Raw genomic sequence first — 18595 nt, forward strand, 5'->3', positions numbered from 1 at the left:
TTTTTTTTTAAATAAATTACAGGCAAGGCAGGTGTTAACTTTTTCACCCAGATCAAAACGGTAACTCAGCAGTGGAAGGATTTACCAGGAAGCAGTGTAGTTAATCTTGCCATGCCAACTTCTCAAAAGGCATAGTTGCCTTGTCTACAAAATATTGTACCATTACAATAAATCAATATCAAGGTCTCTTCTTTCCTTCAGTTGTTTCCAACCTACCACATTTGTCTTTTCTTGTTCTGAAGTGGGGAGTTGATATAACTAAGCGAATGTCAAAGAAACAACCTCTGCTAGTTAACATATAATCTTAATGTTGTTGCATTGGAAGCTCAGAGTTAGCGTTGGCCGATGAGATAATTCATAATTGTCATACACCGAGCACACAAATGACTTGCTCTAAAGATAACAGAAACAAAGAAAAAGGAATTATTACTTTCTCTAGTCTTTGATTCAGCTCTGTTCAGTGTTGAAAAGACTTTAAATTGAATACTGCAGCTGGAATTAGATTGAGTTTCCCAGAACTTCTTAACATATACATAGTGCGAAACATGGGATGGATCATGGATGTAGCGTCTCTTTCGAGATTTTCTTTTTCTCCTTAGAAGTCAAAGAAAGATGCTCCTAGCTTAAGATGAGAGAAGACGAAGATTTCTTCAAACAATAAAGTTGATGTCTATTACTGCCCCACCTTATTTCCTCATTTTTATCCCCACCCACCTAGATGCATGACATATGTCCGTTTTCTTGAACTTATCTAACCATGGTCAACTGGTGAAGCCTCGGAGCATTGGGAGCCAAAGTATTACCTTGAATCTTTTGTATTTGAACAAAATGACCAATCAAAGATGGAGTAGCCAACTGTTTTGATACTAGTCATGACTAGATCCACCCAATCTGCATTTTGTTAGTTCTATTTCACCGCCTATGTTTATCATTGCCATGAAAGAGGGCCTTTGTTTTAATTGTTGATGAATGAAACTCATGTAAGCCAATTAGGTTTGTGTTTATTCATTACATGTTGAGTAATTTAGTCAGGTCAATATAGCACAACCCGATCATTACGGATGCAACTCATGTTGATCATATAACAAGATTTAAAACACTAAAACAGATCATGTTTGTTTCTTGAGATGACACCAGGAATACAAGGAAATGTCTTTTCAGTTGCTTAACAAAGAAAAATAAATCAGAATATATCTATTTTAAGCATCTCTCTCCAGAACCTGCATTTCTGGTCATAAACTATGGCGGCAATTACTTTATTCAAGATGATATACCATGTCAAACTCACCTGTTGCGGTATCACAAATGCCCCTGGGCTTATTCATCCCTGCAACCTTGATTAGGTTCTATTGTGGTAGGTTCTCTTGTCGTTGTTCATTCTCCTTGTGTTTCCTTCCCTTGAGATGACACATCATGTCAATCTTACCAGGGCAGCGTATGCTACAAACTGTGCACCACAAAGGGGAATTCCGCTTCGGTTGTTGACTTTGTACCTTCTCAAGATGTATAGCACTTTTCCCCTTCAGGCCATTGCTGGATACGCCATCTACTAGCACCTCTTTCAGTTTATCGAGCTTTGTAATTGGACTAATTTTTTTCTGGGCTTGCATGTGTTCATTTGAAGTAACTTTTTGTTTCACTCCACTGCTTGGAATGCTCTTTCCTGGCTCCTTATTTGGATGATGGGATGTCTTTGCAGTTGAAGCTGGGGAAATCGTGGGCACAAATGCCTGGTTCCTTGCTTTCAGTGCATCATATGAAGCCTTGTGTTTCCTCCCTTGCAGGTGGGAATTCAAAGTTGTTTCACATTTAGTGGTTACCTGACAGAGAGCACAAGTCCACTCTTTCTGGACTTGTTTAGGTGACTGGGGATGTTCCATACCTGTTCCAACTTGGATCGGCTTTTCATTAACTTTCACAGCTGGAACAGTATGGTTTTCAGTCAGAGTGAGATTAGGCTTTGCCTCATATGTAGCATTGTGTTTATTACCACCGAGAGGGAAATTAAAAGTTGCATCAGTTTGAATTGGCAGCGGACAGACTGCGGTCAACTCCCCTTGGACTTTCTTTGGAGGCGGAGTCTTTAGAATTCCGCTTTCTGCTGCAGCCTCAATGGTTTTTGCATCAGTTTGAGTTGGTAGCGGACTGATTGCAGTCCATTCCTTTTGGACTTTCTTTTGAGGCAGAGTCTTCAGAATTCCTCTGTCTGCTGCAACCTCAATTGTTTTTTGCATCAGTTTGAGTTGCTAGCACACTGACTGCAGTCAACTCCTTTTGGACTTTCTTTGAAGGCGGAGTCTCCAGAATTCTTCTGTCTGCTGCAACCTCAATGGTTTTTTCTTTCATTTGCATAGCAGAAGATCTATCTTTATTGACAGTGAGAATAGGCTCTGCCTCACTAACCTGCAATACAATGAAACAAGGTTCAAAATATAGTTAATTTTTTTTTCTTTTAACTCTTAAAATGAACAATTCTAAGAACATAATGTTCCAAAAAAAAGTGTGAAACGCAAATTGATGACTGGCGTACAGAATGACGACAAAAACATTTGGTTCAAATGAGACGCAACCCCACCACCAAAGATATAGCAAAGTGAATGGAAGCATTTTGGAAGAAATGTGCATACTCTTGTACATGAACTACAACAAATGGCTATCAATATAATGGATGACCTTTTCAACTAGAAAAAAAAAAAAAAAAAAAAAAAAGTACTATACTATCAACATACTATTACTAACAATATACTTGTAAGATTTTAATACATGCAAAATCTTACTTGGTTATCAGTTGTTTCCTTCTTTTTCACCATTACCTGCATACCATGCTGTCCACCATTTGGCTTTATGGATATTGACTACATGAAAAGACAAGGAAAGATCAGATCATTAACTAAGAAGTTAGGCCTATCATCAACTAGATAGCTAAGCAAGAAGAAGTAATAAAAGAAAGCAAGATTTTCAGGCTTTTTCCATGATCACGTTCAACAACTATAATCTTTTGTATCCCTTTGTAAATTATACGCCAATTATCTAACTCAAATGTCTGATACTGTATTAAAAGGACCATGAAATCTTATGAATCACATCAGGATGTTCTGCATTCTACCGCTTCATTATCCATGGTAGAAAGTGCATTTAACTTTACATCGATATTTGTCTTCATCGACTAAAATTGAAGTGAGACAGGAGGACTGGAACTAGTAATCAACCTCTTAACAATGATTGCATCAAATGTCTTGCTGCCCAAAACTGAATGTGTAATTTCGCAAAGTATAAATTTTGAAGCATTCATTTATATAATTAATAAATAAAATATACAAGTAACAAGATCTGCTTACCTTGCAAGAGATAGACTTTTCCAAACCTTCATATCCATTCTCCTTTACATATCTTTCCACCTCAGATAGAAAGTTTTCTCTAACCAAGGACTCCTTCCGCTTTTTAAACAAGCTAAATATAATTTGAGGATCCATGGAGAGACATGGACAGATAAGGTGTTTAAAGACATACAAGGCACCATCAAAATGTGGTATCACCAAAAAGAAGACAAACAGCAGCCTCATGTATGGCCAGAGCGAGCAGCTGACAGGTACGGAATTGGCAAAGAGAAAACAAAAGTTAATGAAAAATATATTACATATCAGCAATAACCAGATTCACTACTTTGTCATAAACAACCTAACTGATATCACACTAAGTAGCTCTCTGTCTTTGAGAAAAAAGAAAAAAAAAAGAAAGAAGAAAAAAAAAAAATGAAAGCTTCCTCACAGATATACATGATGAAGTGGTCTGGGTTCACAACCAAAACCAATTGGCAATGGATGGAGTGGCCCAAACCCTTATAAACCCACAGGCAAGGTCCCATATTCCTGATGTGGGATTCATATCTCAACAATAACATATGTATATGCAGAACAAAAAAGTTGAAACTGAATAAATGTGATGTGACATTGAGGTTGAAACTGAAATGAGAAATAACATCTATTAGAAAAGCTTGAAATGCTTCAGAGAACAAAAAAGAACAGAAAGTTCATATAATCCTCTTCTTTAAATATGAGGATCATCTACATCTAAAAAAAACACTGGATATGTCATGTCAATTCAACGTTCCATAGCTTGACACTATATGTCCAGCAATTCAGTCAACCACAGTGTGAAAAGTTTTTCTCTTATATTGATTCTAGTAAAGGCTAGCAAACGTTCAAACATTCCTCTTTCAATTTTACTGCTACTTATCTGTTTATTTCGCACAGTATTCCAGTATTTAGCTAGAAATAAAAGTTATAAAACCATGGGATAACCATTTCAATTGAAAGAAAGAAAAAAGAACAAAAAAGATATTTGGAGAAAATTCACAGCATAATGTTCACATTACAAATAGGATGTCAATACAGTTCTCTTGCCTACATTATACAAGGTTCCACAATTATTTCTTTCCTTCATTGATTGGATAATCAAAAACAGAAATACCCAATAGAAAAAGCAAAAGAAAATAAAAAGAATAGAGAACTACCATTCAAGCAGCTTCATAAAAGCATGTTCAAAGAGCAAGATCAATGAGAAAACGACCCAATATGTATTTAACTTGTGAGTATCTGAAATGGAATTTGTCTCGATTGCTCTTATGGAAGAATACCTGTAAGAATGATGATGATCATCATCATCATCATCATGAGTTATATATTACAGTTGTTAAGTCAGAGAAAGACTTACAGAGGATAGAGCAGAGCAAAGAGAGGCCTGCAAGTAAATCATAGTCAAACCCAAAAATGTTATTATATTCTCAGGGAATTTTTCTCAAGTTTACCAAGGAGTTCATCATAAAGAAAGCGCACCATGCAAGAACATCAAAGCATTGGAGCACAAATCCAAGAACACCCAGTAAACCCATGTTGAGCTTCAGCGTCTTCCTGTGGTTACGGACGGCAGCATCGAATCAAATTCTCATCTGTTGGCCTTGGAATTTGAAAGACTTGGAAACGACCTTACTTTTTCATTACTTGACCAGAAGACGTGTGTTCGTTTTTATATTTATATATTAATAATTGCTGCCACCGTATATTAATTTTTAGGAGCTGAAATTTACATTCCTGTAATTACGATCCACACTTCTATATAATATTATTAACACTTTGTAGTCGGTAGTTGGGAACTACCTTCTCCGCCCATAGACCAGTCAGGAAACTTATAGATATGATGTATATCCTACCTCGTCATGGTGAAAGATTATCTGTACTACATCGGGAAGGTGTTTCTCCATGCTCCACAAAAAGACACAATGATAAGATATATGTGTAGTTAGTCCCACATCAGAAATATGTAATATGAGGAAACCTTTTTTAGCTATAAAAGGAAGACTTCCCATATGTAGAAAGAAAAATGATGGATGATGATCCTTACTCACTCCATCTTGGAGAGTTCTTGTAACACCAAAGGCCTATTGGCCATGATAGTAGAAGCTTAAGTGGATGTAGCCATGTCCTCCGATGATATGATGAACCATTATCAGAAATATGTAATAAGAGGAAACCTTTTTTAGCTATAAAAGAAAGGCTTCCCATATGTAGAAAGAAAAATGATGGATGATGATCCCTACTCACTCCATCTTGGAGAGTTCTTGTAACACCAATGGCCTATTGGCCATGATAGTAGAAGCTTAAGTGGATGTAGCCATGTCCTCCGATGATATGATAAACCACTATATGTCATTGTCTCTTGTTCATGATCGTTTATTGTACATGTTCCACCGTGACTCTACATAGTCCCCGGGATTATGCAGAAACATACTCAATCACTGTTTCTCAGCGAGTCACTTCTTTTCTTTTTCTGGCATGGAGATTGCTGACTTGTATTTTTTGTTCTTAATGCCAGGCTAACAGAAGAGGCAATAAGCTTTGTCAACAGAAATCGAAATTCTTCTACGCACCAAGGTGCAGGTGAACCGAGTAACTAATATGCAATATTTTGGTCCGGTCATCCACGTTGCATTATCATGCATATATTTTAATACCGTGAATGCAATTGAAACCCAAAACAATAGTTTAAGTGTTTCCAACACAAGAGCTGAGGACATGAGGTCGAATAAAAAGGTACTCTTATTATGGACTTTTAATTTGATCGGATCAAAAATGAAAATGAAATAAAAGAATTAAAGGTTTATACGCAGGGACGGAATTAGGATTTAGAATTAGGGTAGGCTAAGTTATATAGTGTTCTATTTATTGGGCTTCGCCCTTTTCTTTTCTTTTGTTTTTTTGTTTTTTTTTTTTTTTGTAGGTCTCCATAAACTTGCGTGAGATAAATCATAAATCCCTCCATGGCATATCAAGAGAAATTTAGAGCCAAAGTTTGAGTCATAACAAGTACCAAAACACTCAAAGATGTATACAATTCATATTTCATATATAGTATAATTGATCTAATTTCAAATAATACATTATTACGGTAACATACATATATAATCACTTTCACGCCAACTTATACATATAAGTTCTCCTCAACATGACTAATATGTATTCCAAACACCAGTTAGGGATCAATGGTGATTGACCACGGGGATTGAAGCCGTGAATGGAGTTTCCACCCCTCCGTGGAAGTTACTCAAACTAATTCATGATATCAAGTCTTGACTAATTCCTTTGAGTTTGTATGCTTTCAGCATGTGTTTAAGGAAGCAAATTTTGTGGATTGGCCAATCTTGGACATAAGCTGAGTAACCTACGTTGCTGGGAGGAGTGTGTTCCCCCGGAAGCGTCTTCTGCTCTTGCATTTGACATTGTAAACCTCGGGTGCATTAGAGGCACCTTCATCTAATATATTCTTTTCTTTTATCAAAAATAAATAAAAATTAGGGATCAATGGTTACACATTGAAAGCCAACATTTCCTCTACACCTGCATATTTACATGTACTGATATACCTGGATGATAATGACTTTTTCTTGAAGGGTGCTAAAACTTTGCAAATATGTATAAATTTTTTCAACCCCAAAATATTGAGGTGGGTTGTAGCAAACTCTAGCCCACCCCTCCTTTTGTGTCTGCGCATACGGCGATTTGAGGACTTGCACATTAATGGTGTAAGTACACCTTGATGCGTAAAATCCACTCCGCAAAAATTTCAGACAGAAATTGAGGCTGGGTAGGTAATTTCATTCTTTTTTGCATCTTATGTAGCTGAATTTGCAAGAAAAATAACTGGACCGATAGAAAGTTCAACAAAACAACTATATCATAATTGTTACTTGGCTGTGCTGGGCAGTCTTTACATTTATCCTTCTAGCTATATTGCTGATGAATTGTGATGGTCAACTTAATAAGAACAACTTGGCAAGATAAGTTTATATATATACATTTTAGATCTATTGACAAAATAGACGAGATGTGTTAATAACACAAGTTAATAACACTAGCCTACATTTTATATCAATTTCTAAATTATTTTGAAACAGGTTGGTATCAACGTTCCTATTGCAGTTCCCTTGCCCTTTTTCTCTGTTACTGGTAACAAGGTATCTTTTGCAGGGGATCTGAACTTCTATGGTATGACCTATCTTTTACCAGTTACTTGGCTTTATCTTTTCCATTCTTTTTCTTTTTCTCTTTTACTGGCAACAAGGCATCTTTTGCAGGGGATCTGAACTTCTATGGTATGACCTATCTTTTACCAGTTACTTGGCTTTATCTTTTCCATTCTTTTTGCTGTTCTTGATTGAGGAGTATTGGCCTTCACAAATTCTTCCCACATCCCATTGCCATCAGTAGAACATCTCTTGGTTGTTGCTTCGTGTTCCCACACATTTGAGTTTCTGTTCTTCTAAAGAGGCCCAGAGCAACATCATCACTTTGCTGAATTATTTTGCTTACTCTGTTTGTTAACTTCATTAGCCAGTCTTTCAAGTCAGTTATGCCCATCAAGGTACTAGAAGGTTTGCTGCATTTCAAATTTCTTGGGCATATCCACATTGCGTAAAGAAATGGACATTGCTTATACTCCTCCGACGCACATTGGACACATGATAGTTCTCACATATCCTTTTGTGCTCAAGCTACGTCTATGTGGCAGGATATCAAGTTATCAACACATGACCTCCAAACTTGTAGACCCCCTTTCTTTGGTACTTTGGCATTCTAGATAGTACTCCATAACTTCTTGTACTTAGATACGGTTCTCGGTCCTCTCTCGTGAGCCTCTTTTCTTCCATGACTTGGGATTCGATGGTGGATTGTATGGTGTTGTTATAAGGGAGCTCTCCCTCTAGGTCGTGGTTTTCCATATGATTTATGCATTGTGACTTGATTTGCATCAATTACTCGGGCAGTGCTCCGATTTAGCACTCCTGATCATCTCACGGTTGCTAGCCAGCGACGACAATGTTAGCATGCATAGATGATGGGTGTGGCAAATTAGTCGATGCTGTTACATTTTCTTATTTGTTTGTAGGATATTCGGTCTATAAATTAGTGAGCTGTTGGTTTCATTTCATTCTTTCTAGTTTGATTGAGTTAGAGACTCATGCTCTTTATTTTTAGTTGCTTTTTCGATCTCGTTTTTGCGAGTGTCCTAATTAGGTTTGTCCCTCGATTAATGAATTATTAATTTTTCTAAAAACAAAAAAATCATTCCATACTATTCATGCAAATCCATCTGAGAATCTCTCTGTGCCTAAGATTTAATTTTCCATATATTCGTACATAATTTTCCAGTAAATACAATAAAGCAGAATCTTTATGTGCCTTTGAATGTGTGATTAAGGCAAGGTAAACTGGACAAATTTGTTTTTTTTTTTTTTTTTTTTTTTTTTTTTTTCTTGAGAATAGCTGAATGGGTATTTGGCACATCAGAAGCACAAAATGGGTACAACTGTGCCTTGTCAAGCACAATCCACTTCAACATTGTAAATTTTACATCTATGAAACTTTGAAGGTGATCATTTGTAGAACTGTGTTATGAGTTTAAACGGGGAGTCGGGGATCACTCTGTTCTTTATCCGTTCCCATCTTCTGGACTTCACTTCTTTTTCTTTTTTAACCGACCCCATTTCTTCTTTTTCAATTTCCTTTTATCTTTTTTGAATAACCATGGTGTGTCAACGGTCAATTCTAAAAAAAAAATATGGTGTGTCAACTGTCAAACGATTAAATCACAACAGAGCTTACTAGGAGCGCCCCTCTCCGACCAAAAGAAATGAACTTTAGGGCAAATTCCTTTTTTTCTTTGGTTACATAATTGTGTTTTAAAGCCCAAGTAGAACAAAAAATAAGACTAAAACTGCTAGCCTATAAGGAATAAGGTAAATCGCAGAAATAGAAGAAAACGACCCCATTCTCATGTTTTTGAGTGTGCACATTATCAAATTCAAATACAGAGGGTTGTCCAACAATTTAACACATACATATAAGAAATTTAAAAGGGTAAAATACGGTATGGTCTTTGTGGTTTGAAGTCGACATATATTCAGTACTGATGGTTTTATTTTAATCTGAATGATCTTTAAAGTCACGATTTTTCATATAAATGGTCATTTCGTTAATTTTCTCAATTAAATAGCTGACGTAGCTGTTAAAAATTATAATATCTTTAACGGCCATATTAGTATTGTAACAAAAAAAATTGACGGAATGACTATTTGGATGAAAAATCGTAACTATAAGGACCATTCAGATTAAAATAAAACCATAATGACTAAACAGATAATAACTTTAAATTACAAAGACTAAACAAATTTTAATTCAATTTCAAATTTACTAAACCTTCAACGACTGAAACAACATAATCATACCATCAATAAACTTACAAAATTCCTCTACAACTAAAAAAAAAAAAAAAAAGACCAAAAGAGCATTGCCTAAACATCTCAACTGGACAACTGCAGAGTCTACTTGTTGCATACATATCAACAAGGGCATTGCCTAGAAGTTGATAAACCTCAAATCACTTCTTAACTATTATCAATCTTCAACGCAACAAATGATTTCAGAACAGATGGATACATATAAGCATCAATCTTCATTTCTTTTGTACGCATTTCTCTAAACAAAGACAAAGCTTCTCGTGTGGACCCCTAAACCCTAAACGGGGGTCTTACACACCCATCAATCATCGAGTTCCAAGAAAGAACATGTCAACCAATATAATTTGAACAGACACATTAAGCCCACAACTAATCTGAAAAATGCATCCGTGCACCTGAGCCCCAAAACTAAGAGCTGAAACCAAAACAGATGCAGTCAATACACTAGGAAATGTGAACTGATTGGATTCAACTCCTTGTGCTCACATGTTAAGAAAAAACTGGATTGCCTTCAAGCCATCCCCATTCTGAGAGTACCTAGTAAGTATATCATGCTGCTAGGCTTAACAATGTTCTCAGACATGAGCAAAACTATTTTTTTTTTTTGAAAGTCCTCGTCTCGTAACATTGCAGTTCCTCAGCGAACTGTTGACGTTCTCTCCTCACGAGCTGGAGAAGAAAGTCAGAATCCTCGTCTAACCAAGATAGGACGAGAGCTCTGTTGAGGTTGACACACACGTTATCCATCCACGGGTCGAGATTAGTGAAGAGGCGTTGGGTTAAAACTTTGTTACCCCGGATTAGGGGGGATGAGACTGTTTTACATAATACACCTTGTACCACAAACCCATGAAAAACTACGGACTGTCTAACGCTGAATTACTCGATCATTCTTTGCTTCAGCCTCGCTGACGGTGGGTGCACCTGTTCAGATCTCCCCTGGTTTCCTCAACTCCTGAAACATGGGTCAATGCATAAGCCAGGGTTACAGAGAAGAGAGACTGAATTAGAGAGCTCTACTCAACCCACCACTTTTCGCCCTCTTCAGGTATCAATTCTGAGCTTGTTTAATGGGTTTCTGAGATTATGCTTTATTCGATTTTGAATCACAAGCATTTGATACATAATTCATTTGCTGTAAAAAGACATGTACAGGAGGATGTTGTGTTCGTTTTATAGACCCTTTACACTAGACAACTCCAAGTCCATGCATACCAAAGCCAACTACTTGCTCAACTTGGAACCAGCTTTGGCAACCCAGTTTGATACTATGTTGCAAGCATGCAGTGACCATTCTCTTATTCAACCAGGTAGACAACTTCATTCACATGCTATTTGCACTGGGCTTTTAGAAAATAGTCTTGTTGCCGCAAAGCTCCTTGGCATGTATTTCCATTGTGCTAGTGTTGTGGATGCCAAGAACCTGTTTTATCACCTTGATTTGAACTGTATTTTTCCCTGGAACTGTATGATTAGAGGGTTTAGTGTATTGGGCCGCTTTGATTTTGCCATGCTCTTTTATTACAAGATGTTGGCTGCTGGAGTTTCACCTGACAAGTACACTTTTCCTAGTGTAATCAAGGCTTGTGGTGGTTTGAATAATGTGAGATTGGGTAGAGCAGTGCATGATTCAATGCAGGTCATGGGTTTTGAGGTTGACATATACGCCGGTAGTTCTTTACTTCAATTGTATGTCAACAATGGCTGTATACGTGATGCACGGCACGTGTTTGATAAAATGTCCCACAAAGATTGTGTTTCATGGAATGTCATGCTTCATGGATATGCTAAAAAGGGGGAGTTCAGTAATGCTGTTGGTATATTTATGGAAATGAGAAGCAGTGAAATTAAGGCCAATGCGGTGACATTTTCTTGCGTTTTGTCTGTTTGTGCCTCAGAAGCCATGATTAATTTTGGTACTCAACTCCATGGGTTAGTTGTTGCTTATGGTCTGGAGTCGCATTCTTCAGTGGCTAATACGTTGATAGCCGTGTACTCTAAATGTCATATCTTGTCTGACGCTCGTAAGTTGTTTGATATGATGCCACGAACTGATGTAGTGAGATGGAATGGGATGATTTCTGGTTATATACAAAATGGGTTTATGAGTGAGGCTTCAGGTTTGTTTGATGAGATGATATCTGCTGGTGTCAAACCTGACTCCATTACATTGGCGAGCTTTCTTCCGTCCGTTACTCAACCATTTAACCTCAAGCAAGCTAAAGAAATTCATGGTTACATTATTAGACACTGTGTACCTTTTGATGTGTATCTGAAAAGTGCACTTATTGATGTATATTCCAAGTGCAGAAGCGTGGATATGGCACGCAATATTTTCAACCAAAGGACCAGAACTGATGTCGTGATGTGTACTGCTATGATTTCAGGGCTTGTCCTTAACGGGATGAACACTGATGCATTGGAAATTTTTAGATGGTTGCTTAGAGAGAATTTGAGGCCTAATACTCTCACCATGGCAAGTATTCTGCCAGCTTGTGCTGGTCTGGCTGCTTTGAAATTGGGAAAGGAATTGCATGGCAATATCCTCAAGCACGGGCTTGATAAAAGCTTTCATGTAGGTAGTTCCCTTATTGGCATGTATGCAAAATCGGGAAGGGTTGATCTTGCTCATCTAGTTTTCAAAAGATTGTCGGAAAGAGATGCAATATGTTGGAATTCCATGTTAACAAGCTATTCTCAAAATGGTAAACCAGAAGATGCAATGGATCTATTTCGTCACATGGGGATGGGAGGTGTTAAGTATGACTGTGTAAGCTTTTCAGCTATACTTTCTGTTTGTGCAAACTTACCAGCACTTCATTATGGGAAAGAGATTCATGGTTTCATTATTAAAAGTGAATTTAGTTCTGATATTTTTGCCCAGAGTGCACTCATTGATATGTATGCCAAATGTGGAAACTTAGTTATTGCTCGCCATGTATTTGACTCAATGGAAGAGAAGAATGAAGTTTCGTGGAACAGCATTATTTCTGCTTATGGTTATCATGGTCGCCTTAAGGACTCTCTTGGTCTGTTTCGTGATATGCTAGATAACGGAATCCTACCTGATCATGTCTCTTTTGTTGGTGTGTTATCTGCTTGTGTCCATGCAGGCCAAGTTGATGATGGAATTCTCTATTTCCGCTGCATGACTGAGGAATATGGGATTCCAGCTTCGTCAGAGCATTATGCCCTCATGGTAGATCTACTTGGGCGTGCTGGACGTTTACACGAAGCATTTGAAACAATAAAGAGCATGCCATTTTCCCCAGGTTCTGGTGTCTGGGGAACATTGCTTGGAGCCTGTCGGGTACATGGAAACATCGAGCTTGCTGAAGAAGCATCAAGACATCTTTTTGACTTGGAACCAGAAAATTCAGGCTACTATATGCTACTCGCAAATATATATGCTGATGCTGGACAATGGGAGAACATGCGTAGGGTTCGAAATTTGATGAACGAAAGAGGAGTTCAGAAAATTCCTGGGTACAGTTGGATCGAGGTCAACAACAAGACTCATGTATTTGTTGCAGCGGACACAAGTCACCCACAATCTGCTATATTACATTCACTGCTCAACATTCTTCTTCTAGAGCTGAGAAAAGAGGGTTATAATCCTCAACCCTACCTTCCGATGCACCCACAGATAGTGGGTGTCTGATAATGAGACAGGTGAGGAACAATCACTCTTTTGTGGCATCTACATCTTCAAAGTTTACAATGTTGACTGGTGACTGCTGCTCTAGTTATCTGAGGTAAAGGTATGTAAGGCTGTTTTGTACAATTTTTTTTTTGTTATATAGTAATTCACTGTAATTCACTATTTCTACCCTTCTTATTAAGAAGAGTCATGTTTCTCACAGAAATAAAATCAACACCGAAATGCTTTAGAGATGTATACTTAGTTGAGGAATTTTCAAACTAGAAGGTGCTAATGTGAATAGTGTCTTTCCTTTATTCTGGGAAAGTCAATAAAAATCTTTAACATAGCCCTATCCATGTAGAAAAAAAATTATAAAATGATGGGAAAGTTGATGTATCTCCATTCTTACCTTTATGGAAGTTGAGTTATAATTATGATATACGTATTTGTTGAAATTTTACTCAAATGCTCTAATGTGTGGGTTACATGAAGTTAACCAGAAAGGTTCCTGCTTCAGGTTCGAAGAAAAAGATAACGCATGTGTGTGGGTGGCGGAAAAGAGAGAGATGGACGTGCAGATGGGTCAAGCAGCAATTTTGGAGGAGGCTACAATGGTATGTCACTATTAACATGTCCTTACTGAAAATCCACACAATGAGTTTCATACCTATGGTTTATAGTCTATGAATTAAAGACAGTTCTTCTCTGCCCTTAGCTCTAAATCTCAACTGTTTACAGTAAATGGTTTTGTGGTTTAAGTTGTTATAATAGATAAGCTGCACAAGCTGTAAGTTTCTGCAATTCTTTGTTGATCTGAATACTTTCTACTCTTCCTCAATACCATTTCCCTGACCTCTCCCTCTTTTTCTTGATTCTAAAGGTTGATGTATACTTGGGATTAAAATTGGCAGATGTTAATGGCACTGTCAGAAAGGCAATCTGCATAAATAGAACATGGACTTTGGAGTGCACTACTTTGTTGTAGTAACAAATATTTATGTTGGTAACATGTAACAATAAAGAGATAAATGCTTCTCTCAATAACGTTCTATCACTCCTATGAGACTCGATACAAGCTATCTGGCTTCTAATCATTAATTATTGAAACTATTTTGCTGTTTCTGAAAGACCTTTCTCTTGGCACCAGTAATGAACCTTAGTCTGTAATTATTTTTCAGAATTCATTTTTTTCTTCTGAACTCTGTCTGTCCCTCTTTCACTCACATACACACATTTCATATTCTTGAATGCCGGTAGTTCTTATTGCTCTCTGTATTTTTTATTTACTTTATTCATTTTTTTTCCTTGTTAAGAGTAGAATTGTGCTGCTGAGACTTCAGAAGCTAACAAAAATTGAATTAGAATATACTGAGTAGGATTAGGAGCTTTCCTTCTGGAGAGTTTTATGTGGAATCAATGGAGGAAGGTCCCAATATAAAAAAGCGGAGAGAGCGTTGCTGGCATCAGTGTTGCTCTTTTGGATCCAATTGTTTTTTCAACTTGCATGAAGCAAAGGAAACCAAGCCCTCCGTAGGTGAATCTTGGGTAACTATGATTACCTCTTCCTCATTTTACATAAGTTGTGGAGTCCAGAGCTCAATTAAGTCATCATCTTGCATTTAATACTCCTCCATCACGCACAAGTAAATTTCCTGAAAGCACTACTTTCTGGATGGAGCCTGAGAAAGTAGTAGATATTTCTTGTGTTGATGGTTTCTAGGTAAGGGGGTCATAAACTACAGCCATCCGATATTTCTACTATTAATGTTATCAAACTTTAGTTTTCTGATTCTTTGTAAGATAAGGTGGTGGTTATTTTTTTCCCATGGTTATAGCACTAGTCATCCAACTAGGTAGATTGCCTGCACTCTGCTGCGGGTTTTATGTTTTTCGGAGCTTTATATTTTATTTTTTTGAAAGGAGCTTTATATTTTAGTTGTTACTCGTATTATGATTTGTTTTCAGTAAGTATTGTTAATCAGATTAATAACAAATGGAACACGAAACTGAAAATAGGCTTTTCAAACAATTTATATAATTTAAATATCCACTAAAATACAAAACAGACTTGCTGCGGGTCTTTTTGTTATTGATACACCAGTATCATTGTCAAAGAATATAAATGCTTTATAGAGATGTTCATGATTTTCCAATCTTTGTAAGTGAATTGTAACTGCTGCAAACTCTGCATAGTCCGCATATACATTTCCAGTAATCTTTGGTGTTTAATGTTCTGCTTTCCTTGTCAGTCCATGTGGATTTTACTTGGTAACAGGCTGTGACCTTACCACTTTGTGCGTGGAAATCACAGTTTGGTTTTTTTTATACATGGTTTCATCAAAATCTCACTTGTGAACTTAACTGATTTCTGTCCATGTATGCAGGCGCATATATGTTATGGGTTTACTCTGCAGATCTCAATTTCAATTGTCTTTTGCTATGAGTTTCTTTTTAGCAGAAAACCATTTACTTTTCTTCATTGTTTTCATTGACAGGCTTCCACTCTGGCCTTACACAAAGGGTGTCATTACCATCCTGTTAGTGTTACCTTACTTCCATGGTGGTTCTCCCCTGTATGAGCATTTTATCAGGTCTTATATTTCTGAGTATTCATCCGTAAATGGAAATTATTGTCATTACCAAACGTATAACATATGTTTCCGAGGGGGGACAACTTTCTTGATGTGGTTGACAAAAGTGTTACCAAGATTGAACCACAAGAAGTAGAGAGACCTATCATATTTCAGGTAAGCTTACAACCTTATGTTGGCACATTGAGAACTTGATGATTCTTGCACACTACAAAGACATGTCGTACCATGAAAGTCTTGTTCTTGACTATACTAAGAAAGACGGGTTTTGTAATGTTCTGATAAGTATTTTCGTTATATTATTTCTCTAAGTATGCCCCGAGAATCCAGTAGGTTAACTGCATTATTGGCTGCATTGTACCTTTGTGTATATTTGTATGTAATGTTAGCATAATTTACTAAATGAAGGAACTTACTTTTTGTATTGATCTGTAGCTGAATATTTGGCAACATTTAGTGCAACTTCTACTTGAGCAAAACAATTCAAACATACTTTACGGTTATACCTCTGAACCATGTTTTGCATTATTTCAGGCATGTAGTTTTGACAACATAGTTTAGAAAACAATTCAATATTTTTTTTTTCTTGTTTTCTTTTTCATTGTTCTGTTTGCTTAAACTACTCTATACTACATGGCATTCTTGTATACTACTTTCACCAATGCAATATCTACAAAAAGTACTTTTAATGGTATAGAAGCTGGTACTATGATCCTATGTTGATGGTCTCCAGTAACAATCCTGTATTTTGTAGCAGATTATCATGCCCTTGAAAGCATTCTCTTTGGTTGTTCTTGTGGCAGTATTTGCTTGTGGCCATGCCATAACCTGTCTTTTTTTGGAAATGCACTAACATGTGTCTTGGTGCTGTTCTGCTGTGCTGAGTTGTATGCTTCGAATCAGCTCTCTACCAGCAAAGAACTGATTTGATTCAGCGACCTTCGTTTCGTTGGTGCATCTCTAGGTGGTGGTGATGGTGAGAGCAGGGAGCCCTGGGGTATGCATCTGGCAGCCAATTGTCTCTCCAGATTATATCAAACCTGCCATCTGAGTCCCTTTGCAAGTACTTCTTTAGCTTCCCAAACGTTACGTCATGGGAATGAGGGATGTTCACCTAGTTCTGCATCTAAAAAATCACTCTGCCAAATTGCTTTGTAGTTTGTACAATCTGCCAACAAGTATTTGGGATTTTTGACAAGTCTCCAGCCTTGTTTTGCTAGCATGGCGAGGCTAAATCATTGTACGTTCTTGAATCCCTCCATGGCTCCATACCACCATCTTATTTTGGAACACATTAGCGATCCCAAGACCAATGTATCGTCTGCTTTTCTTCTGAATCTCCCCAGCAAAAGCCAGCAGAGTTGTTGTAACTCCTCACATAGGCCAATATATAGTTTGGGATAGTTTGAGCGACAGCCTTCTATCAAAATTTCTTAACACCACTATGAACCTTTGCATGCCAGCTTACTGCTTAAGTAGTTTGCTTCTCCTTAAGATAGCTAAAGGCTGCTGTTTTTGTGCGCCCTGCAAAGGTAGGAAGTCCCAATACTTTTCATGTTTGTTGACTCGTTGAACTCCCAGAAAATAACTGCTTTGCCACATCAACATTCTTGCTGAAGGCTAGTTCACTTTTTTTTTTTAGCGGATCAACTTTCTTTGCCGAAGTCCGGGCCCGAAGCTAGTTCATGTAAGTGCAGGATGTTTCGAAACTGCTGGCATTCTTCTTCATTTGCTGTGTCAGACAAGAACATATCTTCGGCAAACAAGAGATGGTGAAGCCTTGAAGCATTGGGAGCCTAAGTATTACCCTGAACCCATTGTATTTGAATTCTGCTATTTTCGACCAAAAAATGACCAATCAAAGATCACATTGTCTAGTACCTCGGGAAGGTCTAATGTAGCTTGGTACTTCTCCATTTAATACGGAATTAAGGAGTAGCCAAACTGTTTTGACACTAGTCATGTAGATCCATCCAATCTGCAGTTTGTTAGTTCTATCAGTGGTTATTATTTATTCACTGCCTATGTTTATCATTGCCATGAAAGAGGGCCTTTGTTTTAATAGTTCATGCAGTTGAAGAATTAAGTGAATGAAACTCATGTAAGCCAATTTTAGGATTAATTACAAAACACCACCCGAACTATGATGCTACTTTCATTTTTCATACTGAAGTATCAAAAACTTGCATTTTCATACCCAAAGTTTCATTCCGTTAGCATTTTGATACCCTGACTACTAACACCGTTAAATTTTGAGGGCATTTTCGTCATTTTAATAAATATATCATTTTTTACCTTTACTTAAAAATAATTTATTTTTTTTGAGGTTATCAAATACAAATAGAACAATTTACTTTAGCAAAAATATTTTTAAAAAAAAACTCCAAAATTAAATATCTATTTTTGCAACAATAGTGATAAAAATTAGTAGAATTCTTGTACGTATGTATATATATTTTAGAGTTACATGTTAAGCAAAATAAAATAAAATAAATTACAATATATAATTAAAATAAATTATATCGAGAAAATATCGAATATCGATGAAAATTTTATCATATTTTATAT

At 36.9% G+C, this 18595-nt stretch overlaps 2 protein-coding genes across 2 annotated transcripts in view; both read left to right on the forward strand.

The window, feature by feature from the left end:
- The window catches only part of LOC101293266 (methylmalonate-semialdehyde dehydrogenase [acylating], mitochondrial-like), a 15175-nt gene extending 7356 nt beyond the window's left edge, over positions 1 to 7819 (forward strand). Inside the window, exons 18-19 of the mRNA XM_004292421.1 lie at positions 7451 to 7541; positions 7719 to 7819. Of these exons, the coding sequence (XP_004292469.1) occupies positions 7451 to 7541; positions 7719 to 7819 (192 nt within the window). The remainder of the gene's footprint in view (positions 1 to 7450; positions 7542 to 7718) is intronic.
- Positions 7820 to 11435: 3616 nt separating this feature from the next.
- LOC101305324 (pentatricopeptide repeat-containing protein At4g21300-like) lies at positions 11436 to 13987 on the forward strand. The gene is made up of 2 exons (XM_004290351.1): positions 11436 to 13548; positions 13954 to 13987. Exon 1 carries the CDS (start codon positions 11436 to 11438, stop codon positions 13452 to 13454), a length of 2019 nt encoding a protein of 672 aa, XP_004290399.1. The 3' UTR covers positions 13455 to 13548; positions 13954 to 13987.
- Positions 13988 to 18595: the final 4608 nt, after the last annotated feature.

This window comes from Fragaria vesca, linkage group LG2, assembly GCF_000184155.1.
Source record: "Fragaria vesca subsp. vesca linkage group LG2, FraVesHawaii_1.0, whole genome shotgun sequence".
NCBI lineage: Eukaryota > Viridiplantae > Streptophyta > Magnoliopsida > Rosales > Rosaceae > Fragaria > Fragaria vesca.